Source organism: Podarcis muralis, chromosome 1, assembly GCF_964188315.1.
Source record: "Podarcis muralis chromosome 1, rPodMur119.hap1.1, whole genome shotgun sequence".
NCBI classification, from domain to species: domain Eukaryota; kingdom Metazoa; phylum Chordata; class Lepidosauria; order Squamata; family Lacertidae; genus Podarcis; species Podarcis muralis.
Window position 1 is genome coordinate 34459294 of NC_135655.1, and position 25755 is coordinate 34485048.

The 25755-nt window shown below is 41.9% G+C and overlaps 1 protein-coding gene across 13 annotated transcripts in view; it reads right to left on the reverse strand.

Annotated features, from left to right (window-relative positions):
- Nucleotides 1-332: 332 nt before the first annotated feature.
- The window catches only part of NPAS3 (neuronal PAS domain protein 3), a 625682-nt gene continuing 600259 nt past the window's right edge, over nt 333-25755 (reverse strand). For all 13 annotated transcript variants that reach the window (XM_028720991.2, XM_028720989.2, XM_028720985.2 and 10 more), the window contains 4 exons: nt 21154-21260; nt 9143-9290; nt 7187-7302; nt 333-4703 (listed from right to left, as the gene is read on the reverse strand). In XM_028720991.2, coding sequence (XP_028576824.1) covers nt 3394-4703; nt 7187-7302; nt 9143-9290; nt 21154-21260 — 1681 coding nt within the window. In that variant the 3' untranslated portion in view covers nt 333-3393. The remainder of the gene's footprint in view (nt 4704-7186; nt 7303-9142; nt 9291-21153; nt 21261-25755) is intronic.

Genomic DNA, 25755 nt, shown 5'->3' on the forward strand with positions numbered 1-25755 from the left:
TCACACCTGTTATAACTGTTAACATTTCCGGTCTATTAGTCAGCTTTGATAATGTGCATAAAATGCTCAGTATGAGAATGAGTTGGGGTTGCTGAGAATTTAAGATGGCGGCATGTTTGGTGTAGTATTTGGATTAGCATTGTGAGCCTGCATCTACGTAGCTTCTTTCAATAGCTTGTAAGCTTTAAGAATAATCTAGTTATGCCCTCTTTTTTTTAAATAGGTTTTAGCTTTTTTAATTAAAATTAGCAAACAAGGTACCCTGCTCAAACAAATACTACCAGCATTAATTAATCAGGATGATCATATGTAAAAGAAATGATGCCAGATAGTAACAAATCCAAGAGAAGTTTATTATGAAAATGGCACCTGCAGGATGAAAAAAAATTAAGTTACATAAAGACAACCATGTATGACATGTATGAGAATCTACAAAAGTATAAAAAGAACCCTGTTGTAAATGAAGTATGTACATTTCTGATTTGCAGCATTATCAATGATCAATGAAAAAAGTGTTTCGAATAAGCCAGGCACTCAAGAAGTTAGATTCGGTTAGCTTAACACAAAATAAATGTACCATAGCTGTCATTTTTTAACATTTTAATTTTTTTTATATATTGTAGAGTTGGTAACACTGCTAAGATTTATACGAACAGAATCCCTTTCCCCTTTATTCAGCTACTTGGCACCAGTCTCCTCATAAAAGATTTCATATATTTGTACAAGAAATAGTTAAAAACACAGACACAGTCTTCACAGGTAATGAAGGTTTTTTTTTCCATTTTGTAATTTTAAACACTATGGATTTAGACAGCAGCTGTGATTATCTGTTAGTTTAAATCACCAGAAATCATTTTGACACAACACAGAAACATTTATTCAAAAATAAAATTAAAACAACAACAGCTGTCTAGCTGTTCTTTGTAGCTGATAGGTGCACTCCTTTGATTGTTCAATAGCTAGAGTAGAGCTTCCAAGGGAAAGCCCAAATCAGCTTCCCTTGGCCTTGAAATCTACTTAAACATCCTTCAAATCTAACTCTTTAAAAGCCCATTATCAAAATTTGTGACATCCAAAATGCCCCTTTGGGACATTATTCCTTTCCACTCTCCCTCAGACCTGCCCCTCAGATTCTATAGCAACTGTACTAGAAATTGGTTCAACAACACGTATGTTATCCAAAATGTAGAGACCAGCTGAGTTAAAATTACATTAACATTGCACATATATGTAAATATATATATATATGTATATGACAATCCTAAGCTCAGGTTCCCTTTTTTAACAACGTCTGTTGACCTTTGCAAGAATTTTCTATCTCACTTGAAATTGCTCTCTGTATATTACTCCATCAACCTACCTGGGAGAAAACCAAAGAAATGCACCCTCTACTTACAGTTAGAGCACAAGGGACTCTGGAAATGTTAACAACTGAGGCTATATGGCATCACTTTGCTTAATATATCTAAGTATCACCCTTTAGTGCATTGTGCGATGCACACTGTAAGAGTAAGACATACCCAGAATTCCTCTGTGGGGGGGGGGAATGGCTCCATTAACCTTGAGCTAGTTAAGAGTCTTTTATCTCTGAGAATGGGAAAAGAGAAGAAGAGAAAGAGGAAGAAACAGGGGAGAAAAGGTGAAGGCGGGGAAGGAAGACAGAGAGAGAGAGGTCTGAGAATACACAACAGCAAAGCAACAGCAGAAATGAAAAGGTATACAGACAGTGGAAGCAGCATAAGGTGACATTACAGAGGAAGGCCACCACACAAAAACCACTAACCCCCAAGAATCACTGGTTCACTAGGACTGTAGGAATGGGACTTTAACCACTCCAGACTAGAGATAAAGCACAGAGAAGACAAAGGACAAAACAACTACATTAGCTTAGTATATACTGCATATAGTAACACACATTGAAACTGCAATGGGACTGACAGCCAAGGACACTTACACATTGTACACATTACAGTTCTCACATCTGTTATTAGATGCCTTAACAAACAGCTGCCAAAGATGGGCGTGGAAGAAGAATTTATACTTGACAGTCATTTGGAGTGTTTGACACTACATTGATTTCTGGCAACAAAGACAAAATAGGAGATTTCTTTTTCTTTTGTTTTTTTTATACTTAATGTGCAGTTTTTAGTTGCAGTTATCTATTTCAAGCTTATTAACCCATTCTTTAAAACATATTGGCTTCGACACTAGAAGGAGGGGGATTACAAAAGACAAATCAATGAGCAAAACTTAAAAATAAAATACAACCTTCCCTCTATAACATTAAATGAAAAAATAAAAAACATGTTAAATATATATATATATTTCCCCTCTTACTCTGAAGTGTTATTTGGGAGTTGTAAAATTAGCCTCAGTTACACTGAGAAAGAAATAAAATAAAGTAAAGCAAAACAGTAAAAACCTATAAATAAAAAAACAACCAAACACTGATCCTCACACCAGTTTTGAGTTTTCTTGTTCATTTAACATGCATTTACCAAAAAAAAGAAAAGGCTTCCAGATCCATTTAAATTTAATATGAGGCTATGCTTGTTAGTTTGGAGGTAAAAAAATTAAGTCCTGCAGCAAATGTTAATGAGGGCTTTTGTCTTAACTAACCAAGGAGACTGCAGCACCCGACTATAGACTAGTACAGAAGACATTCCTTTCAAAAAACCCAGCCCACAAGCTGCGTATTGTGTGAAGACATTACAGATTAATAAATGATAGCACCATGGTTTTAGAAATGAAGTTAACGTTTCTGTAATTAACATTTAGTCCATCTTAATATTCTAATCACAGGCCAGAAATTAACTTTTTTAAGAACCCAAATTATTGTATGTGCAAGTAAGAAAATCTTAACCATAAAAAGTGAATTAAACTCTGCATAAAATTCTAAAATACTATCCCCTATTTTTTTTAAAGGAATTAGGAACCAAAAAAACCCCTTTTCATTTGACTTAGTCAAACAGGGCACATTGTTTTATGCTTGTTTCTTTTAATCTTGATCACATCAAGATCATGTTGAAGTAAACCCAATGGTTGTCACTTTAAAATCTCTTTACCACATCACTGAGTATTCTATGGCAGAGGCAATACACATATTAAAGGCATCTTAATAAAGATGCAAAGGAAGAAAAAAAATACACATCTCGGAAGAAGACAAAATGGCAGGCAACTGGTACTTCAGCTCTCTGAAGGCAAAAATAAAAAAATATCTTTTACATGAAAGAATAAGTCAAGTTAAAGAGAAGGGGGGGGGGTGAAATGGGGACCATCATATTGAGAGAATAAGCTGACCTGCTCAAATTCAAAGTGCTAGAATTAAAGGTCTAAATTAAAATATAGTCTATGCCTCAGAGTTTAACACTGAACACAGTATGTGGTCATATTTCAATCCTCCTTCCGCTCCAGTGTCTGTGTGGCATGAATGCCGTTGCTGTACACAGGAAACGGAAGAGTGGAGAAAAGTCCTTCGGCAGTTGTGAACACATTCCCTGCAGGCATTTGGGTCAGACTGGCCGCGCTCACAGCACTTCCAAACGGTCCTGACATATTGAGTCGGTGAACGTGGTGGTAGAGCATTTCCATCGGTGTTTTAGGATCCAGGCCAAAGCTGGGGCTGTTAACGTCCACAAAGTTAACAGCATGGGTGTTGGGGAGGAGATTGCCCTGCATGGCTAAAGTAACTTCAGCTGGAGCATACCGAATAGTGCCAGTGGTATAGACCCTCTGAGCAGCCGTGCTGGTGGCGGCAAGGGTTCCAGTTACCCTGTGAACCAAAGGAAGCACCACATTGCCTGCTTGCAACCTCTGGAGGGCTTCCAGGTCCCCAGTGTACAACAAAGAGTTGGAAGTGCTGGGGCCTCCAGGATGCTTGTCCCGTGGAGATGCGGACAGAGGTGGTGACAAAGGGTCAGAGGATACGGGAGCCAAGGCGGAAGTGGATGAGGTGCTGAACTGAGATTTGCGGCTGGCAGTATTTTCAGTTCCTGGCGGGGTGAGGACAGAGTCTGGAATGGAGACATGTAAACTACTGCTGGCTTGGGGGGAAGGGAAGTGCTCTGAGTTGGGGGGCTTGGTCATACTGTAGGGAGATTCGTTCCTTGAGATTTCCCTGTTGGGCGGGTAATTCCAAATGCTGCTATCGTTATCAAAATTGATAGGTTCCGAGATCTCCGTTTTGATTTTGAGCACTGAGGCACTGTTTGGCGATGAGAGCAGCTGGGGCTGGTCCACCAATGCGGAGTCAAGTCCGTTGGGGCTTGAGGTGCTAGACAGCCTTCTGCGGGTCATGCTGCCTCCTTTCTGCTTTTTCCTCCTCTTCTTCCTCTTTTGATGTTTGCTGGAAGACTGGGCATTGACTTCTCCTGCGCTGTCCGAGTCCTTGGCACTGTCTGAGGTCAACGATTCACAGTTCTGCAACCGCAAGTCCGATTCGCTCTCCACGTAGCGTTCCACCTTAATCTGCATAGAACCAAGAGTGCCAAAACTATCCTCCGGGGCCTTTTGATTCTCAAAGTCAGAATTTTCAAAGCTGTCATCGCTGTCTCTGCTGTCCTGGTTGCTGGAGCTGTTGCCATCCTCGTTACAGTTCATTTCATTATCTGACTGGTTCCCAGACTTCTTCCTATCTGACTCGGGGTCTTCGCTGTTTTCCGACTGGTTTCCTTTTTCATCCGACTTTGAATTCTCATTGTCCTCTGAAGAACGGAAAGAAAAGCACAGAAGCACCATTAAGAACAAGAAGGCAAGATTTAAAGCCCACTTAGAGGCCTAGTTGCCAGTGAGATATTATTACCGGTAATTTCTCTGGCAACAGCATCTGGCACAATGCATTTCCTTTCATGTGTGAAACCACAGCAAGTATCAAGCTGAGAGGGATTTGGCTGCCCTTCATCTCCCTCCGGACTGTGAGTGGAAGTGGGGTACCTTTATGTCACATAGACGAGTGTCAACAGATCACATACATAAAATTTGGTGATACTTTGTTGTGACTGAGAGAGGACAAGGCTATGCAGATAGTGGCAAGAGCAGAAGTTTCTCCACGCCTATTTTTGACTCTTGGAAATCGGGCTTCTCCTCTCTGAGGGGCAGTGGCAGCTCTGTGGGATGGAAGCATTTACTTTAGGTTGGAGCTTCTACTCCCTCCTGCCTGCCACTACTGCACAGAGGTGAAAGTTACTTCTGTTGCTCTGCTCACTTTATTATCTGGCCCTGGCCACCACTGGAATGTGGCCCGTGCAGGGGCGCCATTTCCATGATGTGGAGGCTTTTATGCCCCCCCCCCAGTTCAAAAGCACGTCAAAGTGCAAGTAGATAAATAGGTACCGCTCTGGTGGGAAGGTAAACGGCGTTTCCGTGCGCTGCTCTGGTTCGCCAGAAGCGGCTTTGTCATGCTGGCCACATGACCCGGAAGCTGTACGCCGGCTCCCTCGGCCAATAAAGCAAGATGAGCACCTCAACCCCAGAGTCGGCCACGACTGGACCTAATGGTCAGGGGTCCCTTTACCTTTAATGCTCGGAGGGAAAGGTCCCCCCTCCCCCCAATCTTGAGGAGGCTGAGGAGGCCTGACAGGAAGTCGCCCCTGGCTGCCGGGCATCTCCCGACTCTGCACAGCCTGCCTGCACTGTGTTGGAAGAGGAGCACATCCTGACATCACATGCAATGAACAATCCGAGTGATGTCACACATCAGCACCTGTGGGCCCCTGGAAGATTGCCCAGAAGGAAATGCAGCTCCCAGGCTGAAATAGGTTCCTATCCTTGCTTTATAGTGTGTGTGGGATATGTTCTTTTCCCTTTCCTTTCCCCTGAAACATAGTGCAGGAAGGGGGAGGGTTTTTTGTTTTTTTTTAAACTTCATGGCATGTGTGTCCCTTAGCCCCAGTCTTTTCTTCCAGGATGCTGACTACAAGTTGATAAGTACTAGAGTATGGGTAGGCAACCTAAGGCCCAGGGGCCGGATGTAGCCCAATCGCCTTCTCAATCTGGCCCGCGGATCAGTGTGTTTTTACATGAGTAGAATGTGTCCTTTTATTTAAAATGCATCTCTAGGTTATTTGTGGGGCCTGCCTGGTGTTTTTACATAAGCAGAATGTGTGCTTTTATTTAAAATGCATCTCTGGGTTATTTGTGGGGCATAGGAATTCGTTCATATTTTTTTCTCAAAATATAGTCTGACCCCCCACATGGTCTGAGGGATGGTGGACCAGCCCACGGCTGAAAAAGGTTGCTGACCCCTGTGCTAGAGCAGGCCTCTTCCCTCTTCTTCCTAACCTCACCTCCGCTTTCCTTCTCCTCTCAGCTGACACCTCAGCATTCTCTACATCCTGGAAATTTGTTGGGCTTTATTGGGCTGTTATGCCCAGGTGCTGTTCTTCACCTTCCTGCTATGCTCCAGACCTAGTGATGTTCAGGGCACTGCAGGGTGGCAGGTCTGTGTGGAATTGTGACTGCCACCAAAAAACGCCAGACAGCATTCAGCAAAATGATCCTTTGAGATGAGGGGTGGGGGGTGGGGTGCGTAGGGCACCTTAAATGACAATTCTCATAATTTTTCTTCCCTCAAAATTTCTTCTGAGAAGTTTCAGTTCAGGTCTAAACAAACCCCAATACCCCCAAAGCTGATATTAAAAAAGAAACAAATCAACACTGGAAGTTAAGAGCTATAATTGTATTCCAAACCCTCAAACAAATAGGATGCTTTCTATTAAATACTTGCAGGTATATCTTGAACACTTTTTTATCCTGCCTAAACTTTCTTGATTAGCCAGGCATTTGAATGATTATTTTGAATGGTTTTTCTAGTGTTTTATGCTTCATTGGCCTTGTATGCATTGTGGTTTGTCACACCATGATACTTTATATAAGCTGGCAGTATATAATTTTTTTATTAAATAAATAATGCTGGATGCATAGGAGTCATAAAGATTGTGGATAATTCAAAGAAGCATGAGTACTCTGAATTTATAGGTTTAGGATATATTTTGTTACCTTTCAAAAGTACCATTAGGCAGTGATGTAGCATGAGAAGTGCAAGATCAACTGATAAGTCTGTGACTATAATTCCTAACTTTCCTTTTTTGACGCTGTGAAGTTAAAAAGCAAAACCAACTCCCCACCTCCCTGCCAGAGACCCTTTTAAGATGCAAGGCAACAAAAAAACCCTGAATGCTTATGTTACCTGAGTTGTCCTTTGAATCTGATTCAGAATCAGAGGTCTCAGAGGACTCTGAGGTTTTCTCTGGCAGATGAGGGAGCTGTGCAATATCCATTGGAGTGTCCTTATATTCTTGGTTGCTAAAGAAGGAGAGATGGCAAATATAAACACAAATTTATGACTTGGAGCTTGATCGCCTCTGCTTTTCCTCAAATCTCTGGGGCAAAACATGCAAATAAACAGCACGGCAAAGCAAACATGCGAACACATGTTATCTCCTTCCAGTTCTTCACAGCAGAAGTTTTATGGAAACTTCTTTTAAATGTTACCATCAATATTTCTACCCTGAATGTCTGCTACTGCTCAGGTATCAGTACCAGAACATTTGTGGTTAACCAAGCAGCCAGATTGTGCTGACGTCTCTACAAAACATTTTCTGTCATTCCCATCTTTGGAGTGCACAGTTTGTTATGCCCTTCAAATCTTTTGTGACATCTTACGATGATTCCACCTCTACTTTTGCATAACTCTGGTAGAGATGTTTGCCTCTAAGTAAGGATGCCACCCAGAGTGGCTGGGGCAACCCAGGCAGATGGACAGCATATAATTACAGCAACAGCAGCAGCAGCAACAACATTGCTCTGAAGAATATCAGTGGCTGATTATAACGTGTGAATCAGCTCAAAAACTGTACTGTTTAAAATTCAATGCCAGGGTAGCTGAAGACGGAATGAAGCATACAAAGAGAACCAACTAGGTTTATGTAGCATTAGAGCTTCCAATCACATACAACCACTCCGAAAGCTTGCATTTGAAAGCTTCTGAAAGAGCTGGTGGTGGCTACAGATGGAGCCACTGATCTTTCATATAAACAAATAAATCTGGATGTTGCTAGAAAGCAAAAGTAAGCCTGTATTTATGAACTTTTAACATTGGCTCATGCTGAGTATGTCTCCCACTCCTGCAATGATGCCAAGAGTCAGCTCCGCTTAAGAAAAGCTTAAAGGGATTCCAGATGAGGGGCAGCAGTGCCTTGGTAGGGCACCTACTTCTGGTTATACACTTGGCTTTTATTTCCTGTCTCCTATAATCAACATGGCTGTTGCAGTCCCTTTCCCATCCATTGCTCCAGCGATGAAATAAACTGAGCCTTCCTTCAAAGCGATTGAAAGGGGCAACAAATGACTTGTTTGTCACCCTCAACAATTCCACATGTCCCCCCATTTGTGTATCTCTATTTAAAACTCCATTCCTAAGGAGCCTTCTTGCAATCAACAGGACTTTTGAAAACAAATGCTTAGAACTGGGGTATTACTGTGCAAGCTACTTTACAAGTCTAATTCCATTGGTCCCACAACTCGACATCTGAATGGTCATTATTGTTTCCATCTTACAGATAACAGAACTGAGATTGGGAAGGGAAGACCCTGTGTAAAATGGAACTCTTTACATTCTTTGCCATCTACCAATAACTCAGCTCAGGCAGGTACCACCAACTTTAGAATTCTCCTGGAAAAACATGCCCGGTGTTTTCCTATATACAATTTATAGGGCTTACAATCTTAGCATTTAACCCATACTCCCAGTGCTTCTGAACTCAAAAAATGCCTATAATAAGTAGGTCTTCTGAAGCTACAAGTGAACAAAAATGACCTGACGGGGACATATGGTAAAAATATGTTAGGAAAATCATACAATAACAAGCTATTGTCCAGAATTCTATGACAGCCAAAGATAGCATGCTAGCAAGGGCTGGCTGTGAATCAGGCTCTGTAATAAAGCCATTAGTAAGCAAAGGCAAGACGGGAATTTGAGAGATGTCCAGAATCGAGCAACCCTATGAACATCTTTCTATTACCATCAGTAGACACCGCTTCTGAACATTCACTTCCTTCTATTCTTTCTTTGACATTGCCCATTCAACATGACTCATGCAGTGACAACAAAAATGCAGATAACGGAACTGACAGAAAGCTATACCTCAGAAGGTAATTGACCCAGATGACGTTCTTCTCATTTGCATTCTTGGCATTGATCGCGATGGTGGCACTCGACTGTATCCAAATATACCCTCCATTCTTCTGCATCCAGCGGTAGTACTTCGTTACACACTGACCCTTGTTGAGCACTGGATTGAGGGAAACAAAAGGAGCAAAGAAATGCCGCTAGCATTGCACTTAAAGGAGAATCTTCCCCACAAAGGGAGCACAACACATATACAGGGAGAGGGGAGGCCTTTGTCCTGCTACATTTAATAAAAAGCATTACAATGACAAATAAATCCAGCCATTTCCTAGAGACCTGACAGAGAAGCAAAGGTTCACCTCCATCTGTACTGCGATTTTAATCTGCTTTTGGCAGCTCACGTAAGTGAGGAGCAGCAAAAAGGTGTACAAATCTCCACGAACTCATTGAGCAAAGAATCCTGTGTGGACATTTCCGATGCACTCAACATCAAATTGTGTGTGTGTGTGTTTTAAAAAAAGTTAAATTTCTATGTGATTTATTCATAGCTCCTGGGTAAACCTCTTTGAGATTCTGGCTATTTGAAAGGTTTGGGAAGATACGGTACCCTAGTTCTTTGATCATTCCTCTTCATTGCAGGCGATATCAACTACTGAACTTACACATCTGTTTCTTTTGATCTTGTCAAACAGAATTTACAGTCCTCAGATGAACCAAATCTCCAATGGTCAGCAGGGGGAATGTCTGCGGAGACTTTGCTTAATACCAGAGCAAAATAAATCCACCAAAGAGCTGTGGAAGGAACTGTGGCCTAAGGGAGTCGAAGAATTGAGCGTGTTAAAGCCAAAAGTCTCTGCACGGTGTCTGAAATTGGTCCAGAAACGGAAGGACAAGTGAAAACAATCACTGTGCTTAAAAATGCTTAAATATACGTACAGATGTTCAAATGTGCTTCAGACCGGCACCTTGCCAAGTGAAAACAGGCTATGTAGCTAGATAAGTTTGTCTCCATGAAAGGGGAGAAAGCTATACATCACCCGCTGGAATGAGGTAGTGTGTGTTTGGCATGGATTTAAAGAACAAGTTTGCTGTTCTTAGGACTATCAGCTCGTATTTCTTCCTCTCGTCTGTATTTGTTCTTAACCTGGCAAAGTCTTGCACGCTAGAGGGCAGTGTGCATTCACATACATCTCTGCTTTTGGCATGTCCTTGTCTCCGTCTGCTAAAATGAAAAACCTCTAACTGCTGTAATAAATTTGGCTAAATTAGCTGCTAAATGGTTATCTCAAGTAATATGTATTTGCATTAATCATCTTGCTCTAAACCAGAACAAGCCAGAGTCCTAAAGACGTAGTAAATTCATATTGTCCATTTAATTATGGCTAATAAGTGCTTCATATACAATAGTTTCATGAAGTACATTTTGATTTTTTTGGGTGCGGGGGGAGGGTAAGAAAAGACGGATAAAAGAAGTCACTTTGAGTAGGAATTGTATTTAAACCTGTTAAACTTCAAGCTCGGAACTGGGACTGCATCTTTAAAATTAGATGTACCTTCAAATCAAGAAAACAGTATCAAAACAACCTGCGTTTATCAGCACCAAAACCTGGGCATGTTCATGTGAGGCTAGGTTGTAGAGAAGAACAGGAAGGCAAAGGGAATGAGGTTTTTCTATTTTTTACGCTCCCTTTTCACACAGGATCCCATGTTTCCCAGCTGGTTCTAGGAGCACCTCCCATTATACCCCCTCTGTTCAGGCTTTTTACCTCCAGCAAAATGGGTTGTGGCTGTTACTTCTAGACTCAGCCCCCCACAAGCTGGTGTTTTAGCTGCCTGTTGCTAAAACCAGGAAGTACTTGGGTTCAAGCTAAGCAGCTGCAGTGGCAGCTGTCCAGTCCCTATTACTCTCCATCTCACTTGCAAAACTATAGCCAGGTCTTGTCTTGTGTTCAGGCATGATATACAGCAAGCAGTGTTCATCAGCTTAGTTCAAGGCACACAAGCAGCACTCCCAATAGCATTTGGGGGCTGAAACATCACTCCTGGCTCTGCAAATGAATAATTTTGTTTGTGACAGATAGAGGAAGTCAGAAAATGAGGAAAATAATTAAGCAGAGACTAGATGTTTCTTTTGTTGGATGGAGTTCCTATACCAGTTTCAGCTTCAATGGCAACAATCCCTTTGCAAGACTGTTTGCATTTCTTATTAAAAGCTAAAGGTTGCAATTCAGCTGGCTGAAGATCTTTGTCAAATCTCCAGGCGTTTGCAGTCAGAAGTAAGCACTACTGAGCGCAGTGGAACTTACCTCCAGGAAGCTATGTAAAGCATTCCTGGCTGATCTTAACGCATCAGGCGTTTTGCTATATACTGCTGGTCTTTGGTGTGTGTGTGTGTGTGTGTGTGTGTGTGCGCGCGTGCACACACAGTAATAGATCAAGACTCCTTCTTGCATGGCTGTAGACACAGTCATCATGAGCCTCTGCACTTCCAAATTTAACACAACACCAGTTCCTTCCCAAAAACTCTTTAAGATGAAATGGAACCATCCACATTGTAGCATGGGTTTTCAAGGGCCTATTTAAGTATGACTTAAGTCCACCATAATTTGCTTCACCAGAGGCTGTAAGTGGAGATGGGTATTATTAATTAATTTTTTATTATTAATTTTATACCGCCTTTCACCTGAAGATCTCAGGGCAGTTTATAAAAACACAAAAATACATAGCATAGTAACTAGCAAACCAATACCCTCCCCACACAGAGTTGAAAGGGCCATAGATGGTTTAAGACCTGGAGAAGAAGAATGTTTTTGTCTGGCACTTAAAGATATGAACAAAGGTGCCAGGTGAGCCTCCCTGGGGAGAGAATTCCACAAATGGGGAGCCACCACAGAAAATGCCCATTCTTGTGTTGCTACCCTCCATATCTCTTGTAGAGGAGGCACGCGAAGAGCAGCCTCAGATGATGATTGCAGGGTCCAGGCTGGTTCATATGGAGACAGGTGGTCCTTGAGGTATTGTGGTCTTGAGCCATTTAAGGCTTTATAGGTCAAAAACAGCAGAGGCACAGTGCCTCAGTCTTATCTGGAATGAGTTTCAGTTTCGTGGCTCTCATCCAGTCCATTACTGAGGCAAGACAACAGTCCAGCACATCCACTGCCACATCTGCAGATGTAAAGGAGAAGTAGAGCTGTGTGGCACCAGCATATTGCTGGCAACATACTCCACAACTCTGGATGATGCCACTCACCGGTTTCATGCTGATGTTGAGCATGGAGGATAAAACTGAACCCTGAGGAATCCCACATTGATGGTTCCATGGGGCCAAAGAGCATTCCCCAAGCATCACCCTCAGGAAACGACCGTCCAAGTAGGAGTGGAACCACTGAAAAGCAGTGCCACCCCCCAACTCAGACAGCTGCTCCAGAAGGATAGCATGGTATCAAAAGCCAGTGAGAGGTCAAAGGGAATTAACAGGGACACATTTTCCCTGTCTCTCTCCTGACAGAGGTCATCATATAGGGTGACCAAAAATGTTTCTGTGCCAAAACCACGCCTAAACCTTAACTGAAATGGATCTAGAAAATTGGTTTCCTCCAACAGTGCCTGGATCTGGTCCAGATACTTAATTTCCCCTCTCCCAAATGCCCCTCATGGTATTTTTCCTCAACTCCTGTTATTTTTGATCCTGTTCTTCACAGTTAACCTTATTCCACAAACTGTTTCTTTCATCTTCCCTCCTTGCTTCATGTCTTCTTCCTATATAGCAGCTCTCTGCTATTACTCCCTTCATTTCTATTCCCACTTATTTAATTCTATGTATGTATGTATGTATGTATGTATGTATGTATGTATTTTATTATTATTATTATTAGTAACAATCTCTTCTAATTTTCTCCAACACCTCTTCTTACCCTTTGCCCCCCCCCCTTCTGAAGCAGCTGAAGTCAGGGTGGAAAGGGGAGGTCCCCCTCCTCCAACCCAGCTTCCTACCATTCAGCCACCCCCCATTTCTTTCTCCTCCTGCTGCTTCAGAACATGCCAATCCAAACCCGATCCCAACAGCACTACAGGGCTCTCACCATAGTGGGGAAGACTGTGACCAAGTGCTTGCTCACTCTGCTGTCCACATGCTAGCTAACAGTCAATGGGCAACTTCAAGCCCCCTGCTCTCTGTTCTAGTGGCCCCTGTCTTTAAGAGAGACAGCCTTTCAAAGTAAGAATTGTTCCCTGTATAGTAGGCAGCATTTTGGGGGTGAGGGCTGGCCCAAGACCTTTTGCCTGAAGCAAAGCCCGGATGCCATCCCTGTGCCATGGCCGACACTTCAGAATGTCTTGCTGCCTTAGCCAGATACCAATTCTTGCATTCATTTATCCCACCTGATGAAGCTGTGTTATTAAAAAGCTGGGTTTTTCTGGGTGTCTTAGGTGTCCCACCCATTTGTAGGGACCCTTGTCCAGTCCTATCCTTTCCCCTGCTTGGGGGTTCACTGACCCAGCCCACCCACATGCAGGGTACCAACTTTATTAATGGAAGGTGTGATCACATATTTTCCATGGGTGGGATTCAACTAATAAGCCCTGTCAGTAGAAGCTCACACAAGGATGTCCGCTTGTACAATAGGGATTCCCCCTTTCTTCCCCCTCTGGACCCCCAAATTGGTCCAGCTGGGTCAGATGAACCCCCAGAACAGCATGCAGGGGGAAGAGAGGGGGAATTGTTCTGCCTAGTAACCTGAATGCTTGCCCTGATGCATGCACCGCAAAATTTGATTCCTCTTCATATAACGAGAGAGAGCCAACGAACTGGCAAACTTGTATATGCATTTTATTTTGACTCGAAAAACTTTTTGACAAAGTGTTTTGACATTACAATAAATTGACAGCAAGTTCAGTCTGTTCTATTTTGTAGAAGCAGCAAACATTTGCAATTTGGGTTATAGTGTTTTGTAAACAAGCTATAAGTTGACCAGATTTCTGCATTTATATCTAATCAAAAGGCTCTTTTGCTTTTTTGTATTCATGTCTGAGGAGCAATTCTCATTCACGGAATGGTTAAACTGCATGGCTAAGCAAAAAGGTGGCACAATACTAACTACCTACTGTAAAGCTTTTCTGTCAAACCACGGCTGCATCCGTGTTGAAACAGCAATTTAATGCAAATTCTTCTGAGTTTGTAATTGTTCTGATTGAGGTTTGGGAAGAAAAAAATTGGAGGAAAGGCTTCCCTACAGGTTTTAATGTCTTAGAATATCTCCGTTCAGCAAAATAGTTCAGCAGTTCAGGATTCTGATCAACTGTTGATGAAATAATCAAGTGATTGTGTGCGCATTTGAGAAAACAAGGACCTTGGAGTTTTAGGAAGCAGCAAGAGTGTACCTCCTTCAAATACATAGCTTTGAACTTCATAAATGCTGCCTCCCTTGCAATTAATAATGAAGGCTGCAATCCTGCACATCCTTATTTTGAGCTAAGTCCCATTGCAGACATTCATAGGATTAAACCTTTAATTCTCATAGCTTCCCTTTGAAATGCATGCTTGTTACCATTAGGAAAACAGACATGGTGTGAGATGAGTACTGGAACACATGTGAACTTTTATTTTAGAAAACCATTTTGTTTCAGGCATCACTAAAGTTACATAGATGTGACCAGCTCTGTATTTTTACAAAGTGGGTGCTCATTCCTCTTTTCATCACTATGTAAACCAACAGTTATATTAATGGGATTTAAATATATGTGGGGGAGAGAAGAGGAGGCCATCATGGCTAAAGCAATTTAGGGTTCTGGAGTATGTCTTTTACTTTATAACAATTTTTGCTATAGGGATGCCACCAGTGAGTGTCACTGTAGACAATGGGATGACCAACAAAATCATGTTTCCAAAGTTGATACCAAATAAAGCCAATTTAATCAAAGACAATTACCAACCAAGAGCAGACGCTCTCTTGAAAGAGACCTTTACATTATCTATACATTTATGTTTGCTAAAAACTGGTTGCAAGATTTTGTTGAATCCATTTACAATGTTATCACTTATTTTGTTAGCATGCAAAATGCACACTGCATAGGAAGTGCTTTATGAAGGGAGTACAAAATCTATAGACTGATTTATCTTGGGGCAAATATACTGCAAAGGACTGCACACCACTTCTAGCAAAGGGCTGCTAGCTTTGTTTTGGAATTTTGCATGCAGTGAAATTACAGCAAAAGAAATTCACGTTCTTCCCAGGCATCTAATTTTGCGAGTAAAACAAAACAGGTCAGTACAAGTTTGTTCCCAGAAATGCGTGTGTGTTTTTTTTAAAAAAAGAACATGGTTTCTTCCTGTAAGGCTCTTCTGAGAAATCAAAGCCAAAAGCTTTCTAAAGAGCGAGTTGTGTTTTATAGGAAGGAAATAGTTTAATTCAGTTTGAAGAGGAGATGAAGAAATCTCATATCAAAAGCAGTCTTTTAAAGTGAAACAGCTTACAATAGGACATTTCACTAGGGTACAAATGCATTTAAAAGCTACAGTATATTGTGTATTCAGGTAAGTATAGAGTAAATAGGAAATGATGAGATCAGCTTACAGTGAAGCCTTCACATCCTCGCTGCCTTCACAAAGCCCCATTATAGTGGAGGAAATTTGGAGGCTGAATCTGTGCTATTTATTCCTTCTGCAAAAATAACCTTATCAATGAGCGTAGGGAACATTGATATTCAATTTGTCCTGCTATGAAAATATTGTTAATTTATCAGGAGGCGGAAAAGCATCACAATTGGATACCTAGCTGTAAATACCAGTTCTCTTTTTACATTCACAAAACTGGCAGATGAAACATGAAAAGGAATACTGACTCTTTAATCTCCTCTTCTCCACCTAAGGCCCAAGGCAAGCTGACAGGGTAACTTCATTCTGGAAACAGAGTAGTGCTTCTTCTTCTTTTTTTAAAGAAAAATTCTGGATTACTTTTTCTTCTGCTTTTGAAAACTGTGCACTATAGGGGGATATACCTGGCACTGACTTAAAACAAGAACAAGTTTCTCTATCTGAAAAGTTACAGTCCTTGATGCTTACAGGAAGGTCATTTTCAAAACCCATGGGGGAAATAGCATCACAGACAGAAAGAGTACATTAAGTGCCTTATTTGTTTGAAACAGATACAGTATTTTTTTAATATAACAGCTCCCAGAATCAACGGAGCCTTTGATGTTTATCTTTTCTACAGATTTCATAATTAGTGATCTAGATCTTTTGAATAGTAGGCAACTGCTAATTGATTTTTTTATAATAAAAAACATGCCCACACAATATTTAGCAAACTTCTGTTATGCTTGATACCTAAATGAATTATGAGCTCAGCATCCAGAGAGACCACCTACACATCATCTCCTTTCTCCAAAAAAAACAGACTGGAGAGATGTGTAGGAAACATACAATACCTTCTGGTCCCTGAATGCAGTTTTATCTACATTACGGGAGTTGTTCATAAATGTGATTGTGGCCTTACTTAGGGATGAGATAATCTCGGAGAAGCATTCTCCATCACCATGGAGAGCCAGTATGGTGTAGCGGTTAAGAGTACTGGACTAAGATCTTGGGAGACCAGGGTTTGAATCCTCTCAGGCATGAACCTCACTGGGTGACTTGGGGCCAGTGACTGTTTCTCTGTATAACTTACCTCACAGGGTTGTTGTAAGGTGACAGGCATAACAATGTATGTTACCTGGAGCTCCTTGAAGGCGAGGTAGGATATAAATGTAATAATAATGATACTATTATAATAATTTCTGAAATAGTGCAAGTTTGGTGCGGGGTATCTTGTGAATGATAACTCCCTACGAAACCTCTGTTGAGCTATTTCCTTTTTTACAAATGGGCTGGCTCCAAAGAACAGCAAGGAGAAGGGAAATAAATGACCACTAGTTAATAAGTGCTTGCACAATGGTGGAATAGATGTCAGGGACTAGCAAGGCTCTGAGGCAGTGTGACAGAGGCAGGGGGCCAGGCAACTGACCCAGGAGAGGGGGCCAACGACTTGTGGTGCCACCCACAAGACAGGAGCCCTGAGGTCCTCCCTGGCTTGTCTTATCTGATCCTGTTGCCCTGAGGAAGATGAGGGAGGACCTGAGAGCTGACCAGGAACCTGGGCAGCTGGTGTGAAGAGCTCCAGTCCCAGGGCAAGGACATCTGGATCCATAGGATAATTGGCAGAGTAGTGTTCTATTGGGGGCCTTGCTCCCTCTGGGGAGACTTGGCAGCGCTGAACACTAACATTCATAACCCTGGCATTCTGGACAGAGGAGCTGCTGACTGGTAAGGGACAGAACAGTATCAGAGAAATATTTGAGGCTTTGCCAAGTGGACAGAGTCAAAGTGATAACCTCCCCCCCCCCTTTTTTGTTTGAGCCATTGGCTCCAGGCATCCTTCCATTTCTTTTCCCCTCAAACCATTCTGCGTAAGCAGACTCCAAAGAGATCAGATGGACTTTAAGTTAAATTGAGCAGAAACCAGGAGACAAGCTTCCCGGAGTTCTCTTAGTTCAATGTAGTGTTCAATGAAGGAGAAGAATTGTGTGGTTGACAATATGCCCTTTTGCTGCAATACATTTTGGTGTTTACATTCAACTATAACTCTTTTCTCAAGCAGTGCTATGCTGAAATCTGTTCTTCAACTTCTCAAAAGTTTTCTTCCCCTGTTTTTCTGCATTATTCTCAGGTCACTTTTTAATTTCTTTAGCATTTCTGGGGTTGAGGGTTTTTGCGCTTACCTTATCACTGTAAGGTGGAAGGTGGTCAAGGGTAGTACGTCTCTCTCTCTCTCTCTCTCTCTCTCTCTCTCTCTCTCTCTCTCTGTGTGTGTGTGTGTGAGAGAGAGAGAGAGAGAGAGAGAGAGAAAGAATTTCTTTCTAGTAAACATTTCTCCAGCATTTTGCAGCCTCCCTGGCTGCCAGCACTTCCTGCCACGGAAAGGGCCCTTAAGAGGAGTTACCTCACATTCTCCTCCCATGGACTTTAATCAATGTGTGGAAATGGAAGAGTACAGGGCGCAGATCACTGGTGAGGTGAATTGTAAGAAATTAAAAACCCTTCAGCCACCTCAAAAAGTGCAAGTTTAACAAAAATCCTGGACCCCATCCATAGGAATTACACTAAAATATTCTCCACCCTTTAACAATTGTCACATGCAATTTCTTTTCTCATTAGTTGGTGAAAAGGGTTGAAAAAGTGGGAGAAATTTTCAGCACAGCACTAATTTTAAGCAGCGCCACATCATGTTTGAATAGCAAGACTAAGTGTTATCCCTAGTAGGAAGAGGCACCATTTAGGTCCACTTCAGGCAACAAAAGATATTGTGCAGGCATGGGTTTTGAGAATCTTTTGTCCACTGATGTGCCATTCTGTGGTGTGTGTGTGTGTGTGTGTGTGTGTGTGTGTGTGTGTGTGTGTTTCCTTTCATTTCACTGCAATAACATCACATTTTGCATCAAAAGGTCAGTGTCTGTCTACACAGTAGATACTCCGGCTGACCAGTCACCGCAGTTAGCTACTCTTGCCAATGCTTATGCTGCAAGATAAATTCTCTCTCCATTGTTGGTCTGACTTCTAAGTTAGCTCACTCAAAAATCATCTAAACCCAAGACATACTATCACATTAATTTAAAATCAATCTCTTTTGCTTTAGTGATTATCATAAACTTGTACAACAGTGACATTCATTTGTATATTTTAGCATTTCACAGCAGCCACAAAATGCAAAAGGCTGACATTGGAATCAGTTTGATTTCTTTTATGATTGAAGATATTAAGCACTACAAGAGCATTGAAATTTCGATATGATTAGGATCAAAATTCCTCAGGATCAAAACACTCCTTTTTCCCCCCTACAGTTTTACTAATTGTGTGCTACTTGACATTGTAGAGTTATTCCACAGCATGATAGCAAAACTTGTGAAGTGTGTTTTTACTGTCAAGAATTATCGAGTCATTCTATCTGGGCTTTTTTATGTGCTTAAGGTTATTAAAAGAACAAGAAAAATATAATTGATATGTACAAGTTAAAAGGCTTAGTTCATTTGTAGCTGGGAGACTGAACCACTAAGTAATATTAAATGTGTCAATAGAAATCTTCAAATGAATGTACACAAAAGCAGCCATGTACGTATGTGTAACTGGTTTTGGAGAAAACTCTTCTCTCTGAATTGAAGGGCAAGATCGCTTGGCAAAAAGGAAGCAGTGAATAAAATGGTAGTGAAACAGCGTTTTTTTAAAAAAAAAATCTGGATTATTTCAGTTACTGAAAACCGAATAGGAGTATATCAGAGAGAATGCTACCAAACATATTCATCAGAGACCTTTGCTTTATGGGAAATGAACTGCCCTTGCTCGCTGTTCCTAAAGAATTGTGTTTCTTATAGCTGTAAATCAAGTCCTGAAGAAATAGGAGGATGTTCTCCAAGCAATAGCTAAGGGTGACAAGTATCTTTTTGTCAGAGTCAGGTTTATGAATTTAGACCTCAATTAAGATTCCAAAATGGAAAAGAACATATTATATCTGTGGCCATGCAATGCTAGTGACAATGTTCCTACAAGCAATATATCCATTTTTAAAATCCTGGTATATTGTCCTATATTCATCCAGAAGTATATTCATGACATCCTCTGGAGGTCTTGACTCCTCTACATCCTGTCTGGGTTCCCAGCCAGAAAGTACTTGATGTTACTGTTCAGTGAACATCATTAATTTTTTCAATTAATTGAGGAGACATATGCTTCTACATTATGTGACACCCATTCATTCTCCCCCCCCCCCCGCCCCAGTTGCAAATGGACTTGCTAAATCAGAACAGGGCAACACTGTTGTGCTAGAACAGTGCCTCTTAAAGTGCCTTTTTCATATATTAAAGCAATGGGATGTATATTCATTAGCTTTGTCCCTCTTACGGTTATCTGAATGCAGAATACTAATACATTTATTTAAAAAACAACAACAAGGCTACAAGGGGATTTATCTGACAGGAATTTAGCATGGAGTTGGTAAAGAGGCCCCCAATTTTAAATAGTTTACTCCAGAGTAGTTCCTCAGCATTAATTCCAGCTATGTTAAATAATTGCAGCCAGGGGGCTCTGCCAGTGGAAAAGCACAGCATTTCCCCTACTCTCCCTTATCAAAGATGAGGGCGGAATGCAAATGCATCCCACCACAGGCCCAAATACTTCTGATGCTGGTTGTATAAAAATGTACCAGCACAATGTCCTATGTGCTCAGCATCACATTTCAACTGAGTCTCTGATAACTATGCATGCAACAATATGCACAGTGCCCATAAAATGATACATGAAGCAATAGCAAACTCATTAGTAGCATAGCAGCTGAGGTATGAAGGGCCGTATCACTAGTCAGCTTATCTCACGAGCATTCTCAAATAAAGGACCTGTCCATCTTACACGACTGCAAAGCAACGTAAAGCCAGTCGCCACAGGAGCTGTACCATGTCCTGCCACCCCAGAAAAGTTTTACCAGAAAGGAATGATCCTTGCATGCTTTGGGGAACACTTTCTAGGCCTCGTCCACACTTATTAACACTCATAAATCACTGTTCTCAGCAATCTCCAGACCTCATGGCACCATCTGCCTTTTAAAACTATTCTTTCTTTTCTGCAGCCCATAGGATGTTGTGATGGTCACTAGTATAAATGGCTTTTTAGACAGAATATATAAATTTACGGGGAACAGGTCAATCAACTGTTAGCTACGGTAACTAAGGACTAGGGCTGTCAACCAATTAAAAGATTTATACTTCCCGAGGTTGCAATCCTACGCTTATTCAGGTGGGGGTAAGTTCTGTCAAATTCAATGGGGTTTACTTCTGAATAGACACATAGGGTTTCACTGCAAACCCTCATTGGCAATCATAAATGATGGAGGGGAGGGGAGCATTTTACAACAGAACCACTCCCACAAAGAAATGTACAATATGCAAGGAATAGTTCAAGAGCAGTTGTAAGGCCAGTTCATTTTGACATGCCTTGAAGTACTTACAGTCTAAGTGACTGTGCCTGATCCCTTCCACATCTTCAGCATGAATGAAGTGGTAACATCTCTTCCCTACGATATCTACAGGGGTCAGGTCCATGTAATCACTAATCCTATGAAGGAAGAAAATAGAGCCTATAAGTTGAGCAATAAGTAAGTCAATAATAATATAAGAACAATGCATCATGTTATATTCACACCCCAAAAACAGCATGTGTGTATCTGCTTGCCAATACATTCTTGAAATTCCAGTCGCACATTACCCTGCTGTGTTAGCACAGACATTGCTATGTCCCTAGCCCATGCTCTTATCTGCGGACACAAGAAATTCTAAGATTGGTTCCTACAAAATGGGCATCTGAATAAATGTTTTTCATCACTGCAGGACACCCATGACATTGCTGCTTTCTATGCACAGATGAGGCACAAACTAAGATTGTGATATTTTCCGTTTGTCTCTTTTAAAGGAAAGCTGCAGATACCAGCCAGTTAAATTAAATGCAAAGCAAATCTTTGGTGGGTCCACTCATGTCATACAACAGCCACTAAGATAATATAATTCCTTAAAATACAAAGCTCCTCATTAAAAGAGCAAGATATTTCAAGGTTACATAATAAAATGAGAACATGCTATGCTTATGCTAAATGATTAGAGATACCTTTCATTTCAACAGATTGGTCTTCTATTGGGTATATTCATGGGGGGGGGGGGGAAGCCTCTTCAACTGTTTCCTGGCACAAAGTCCAAAACTGACATTTCAAGCGATATAATTTAAATGCTGAGACATACAGATGCCTGGGGGTGTTCTCTTTTCTAGTCTTATTCAGCTGGGAGCAACGCTTTCACTCCTGGCTCTTTCAACTGGGACTTTGTGGTTTACTCCACACAGAAACTTTTAAATCCTTTCAGTACCTCTTTCTGCTCTATGCTCTGCTCAGCCTCTCTCTGTATGTGTATGTCTCTGTCATTGATTGTCCAGATGTCAATGTCCTCAGGCTTCAGTGGAAGGGAGGGGGGAAATCCTCAAAATTGAAAATCATGTTGGGTGAATCAGCCTCGTCTGCAAACATTTGAAATAGGTTCTACACACACACACACCCTCATTTAGAAGACATAATTCATTTTTATGCTTTAAATTCTGCCACCCACAAATGCCTCTTTTAGAAACATTTAGCCATGAAGATCCCAAGGGTACATTTTGCAGGGCTGCTCCCCTATGGCAGAGGTTTAAGACTAGTTTAGAGATAGAGCTATCGAAGTACAAGCAGGGTTCACACATTTAGAGTGCAGAGATAACCAGCAGAGTGTTACTCCCTATAGTCACTCTGAGAGACAGTAAGAACTAGGTGTGATAAAAATATTGCAGTGAATTAGGGAACTACCTGGCAGGTTCTCACTATCTGGCAAAAATCACTTACTAAAGTGAAAGGTGGTGTGTGTGTGTGTGTGTGTGTGTGTGTGTGTGTGTGTGTACACACGACTGCTGCCTACATCATCTGGAAGCAGAAGAAACCACGATACTCTGCTTCCTCTATTCTCCCCCACCAGAGGGGATAACACATACTTTTGTGTAGATTGATGGAGACCAAATTGTCTCCAGTCAATTGTCAGGTTTTGCAGGATGGGAAGGGGTAGAATATAAGTCTCATAAAATTGATGTGGACCAGGAGAAGCTGGACAGCCTCCCCCCGCCCAAATCCCATTCATGACAGACTGCAGGTTTAGTATGGCTGGGACAGGAGGTAGGGACATTCCTCTCCAAAAGAATATGAGAAGAGCCTGGCTGGATCAGGCCAATGTCCCCTCTAGTTCAGCATCTTGTTTCACAGTGGCCAACCTGATGCCTATGGGAAGCCCAAGAGCAGGAGCAAATGTGGGCAAGCCAGTTACAAGAAGCAAATTGCTTTCTTGAAAACTGCCAAGTTTCAGTGCTCAGCTTTCATGTGGTGTTCTTGTAAATGAAAGTCACCAAAATAAAAAACTTAAGAGCAGATACTCCAAAAATTAAGGAAATCATTCTAGCGTGACGAAGAAATGGAAGCCAGGACAGAAATTTGTAGATGAAGGGGCAGGGCCACTGTGTACTCAGTGTTAGAGCACGTGTTTTCATGTTGCTAGTCCCTAGTTAAATCAGGTTAACAGGTGATGGAAGCCTGTGATCCGAGACCTTGGAGTCTGTGACCGAGACCTCATTGCCAGTCAGAGCAACAATACTGGGCTACTAGAGGGAAAAATAACCTGAGCTGGTATATGGTAGATTTCTATGTCATTGGTACCATTGTGTTCCATGGGACAAAATAAATGGCTGCCATCACTAGATACTGTTAGGGTCCAAGTCTGCTCTCTTCAGAACCTGAGGTCATTAGGTAAGGCCAGTTGATTCCTGTGCTTCTAACATACATACATCTATTTCCTCGCCTAGCGACTAATAGTCATCCAATTGTATGAGAGAAAAGTAAGTATGCTGAATTTGGAGGCAGCATCATGGTGGGGACAAAAATATTCCCAACCTTGATACTGGGACATGGCCTCCACTGAGACCACAGGAGGGAAGTATTCCTGCAAGGGAAGCTGTAATGCATGGGACTTCTCTCCAACACACCTGCCAAACTGATTGGCATTTTGCTAGTGGGGAAATGAAAGGCACAAACCATTATATTATTGCATTGTTATTAATATTTGGGAAATATTAATTCTGTACTCTAGGGCACTTTAACATGTCACTGTACCAACATGAACAAAATCTGATACGAAACACTGTCAGCTATTCATTACATACAGAGCATCTGGCAATGCAATTTCATTCTACACAATGCATACTACTGACTCGTCATCTGGCTTGAGCACAGTATATTGTAATCTCCAAGATTCTTTTTTTCCTTCTGATGTGTGATAGGTGCAGTAGCATGTGCATAAAATTCATGTGCGAATTTCTGTACTAGGTCTTTCAAGTCAACATGAAACTCTGATTAGTTGTAGGACTGAAAGAATACAGCTGTGTTCATACAGCCACCTAACTTCATTGACCATGTTTTGCATGAGGAGGGAACAGAATCCTGCTGCAGGCTTTGCCATGACTACAGCTACAGACACATACAAATTGTATATATATGCTCAGGAACCCCATAAAAATCAGGGATCCCCTATTTTGTGGACAAACATATAGACTTTGTATACAAAGTTACAGCAACCCATTGAATGCATGTAGATCAGGGACTATGCTGCTGTAATCCTGCTTTTGCCACCCACTGCCATTCGCAAGCATTCAGTGTTGACGGATGAGAACAGGGCTTATCTCTCTGTGCTCCAAATATCTTTACGTGTGTACCTCTACTTACAAAGAAGTAGGGAAAGGTGATGCATACATCACCCATGTTGAGATTTCTAAACTGTTTATCAGCTCCAGAACTCGTGGATTTCACTATGGAAAAGACCCATGTATCTCACACAGTGGTAGGAGAGAAATAAGCCTGGTAGCTTGACATATAAGCCAGCCCTAATCTATTGCCCAAACCAGGGAAAAACATGTTTTTACCTTCTCGTTTCTACAATTCATGTATGCTTGCTATTCCTGTACCACCAACTTAACTATCACCTTTCCCATGGCTTCTTTGCAAACATCCCCGCTGTTCAACTGTAATATTACTTTTTTCCATGACACGATCATGCACAGGTGCCTCCGCTGACCTACTGGGCCTATTTCTTGAAAGTCCAGCCAAGCAACAGAAGGTGCAGCTGTTCTGACTAAAAGTGATATCTCATGCACTTCAGTGTTTTAAAGTAAAGCCCCACTGCAAAGAGAGCTACCTGGTTGATGTTTTGTAATGGATTAAAGACAACTTAAACTGTATATACTGGACCATTGGGACGCGGGTGGCGCTGTGGGTAAAACCTCAGCGCCTAGGACTTGCCGATCGCATGGTCGGTGGTTCGAATCCCCGCGGAGGGGTGCGCTCCCGCTGCTCGGTCCCAGTGCCTGCCAACCTAGCAGTTCGAAAGCACCCCCGGGTGCAAGTAGATAAATAGGGACCGCTTTCTAGCGGGAAGGTAAACGGCATTTCCGTGTGCTGCTCTGGTGCCGGCTCGCCAGGGCAGCTTCGTCACGCTGGCCATGTGACCCGGAAGTGTCTGCGGACAGCGCTGGCTCCCGGCCTATAGAGTGAGATGAGCGCACAACCCTAGAGTCTGGCAAGACTGGCCCGTACGGGCAGGGGTACCTTTACCTTTACCTTTACTGGACCATAGTTCAGCATTGTATCGCCAGTACCAAAAGTGTCTTGAACGAACGGTACTTGCGAAAAAACCAGAAAGGATGTGCAGCTGCAAACTTTACAAATGGTGTTCTACCTCATTGATGAGAAAAACCATTTGAGAATGATCCAATATAGGATATGGCTTGAGAGAAAATTAAGAAAAACTTGAATGACTGCCTGCCCTTGGGAAAATATGCCTATCTGCCTGTGTGTTGTGTGAATAGCTGCTGCAGATGGGGTGGGAAAGGGTAGATTCTGTTATGATTTTACTCAGGCACTCACTGATGTACTCCCAAGGGCACCAGTATTCCACTGTGCGAACTGCTGATCCAGAGGTTACCACAGTAGTTTGCA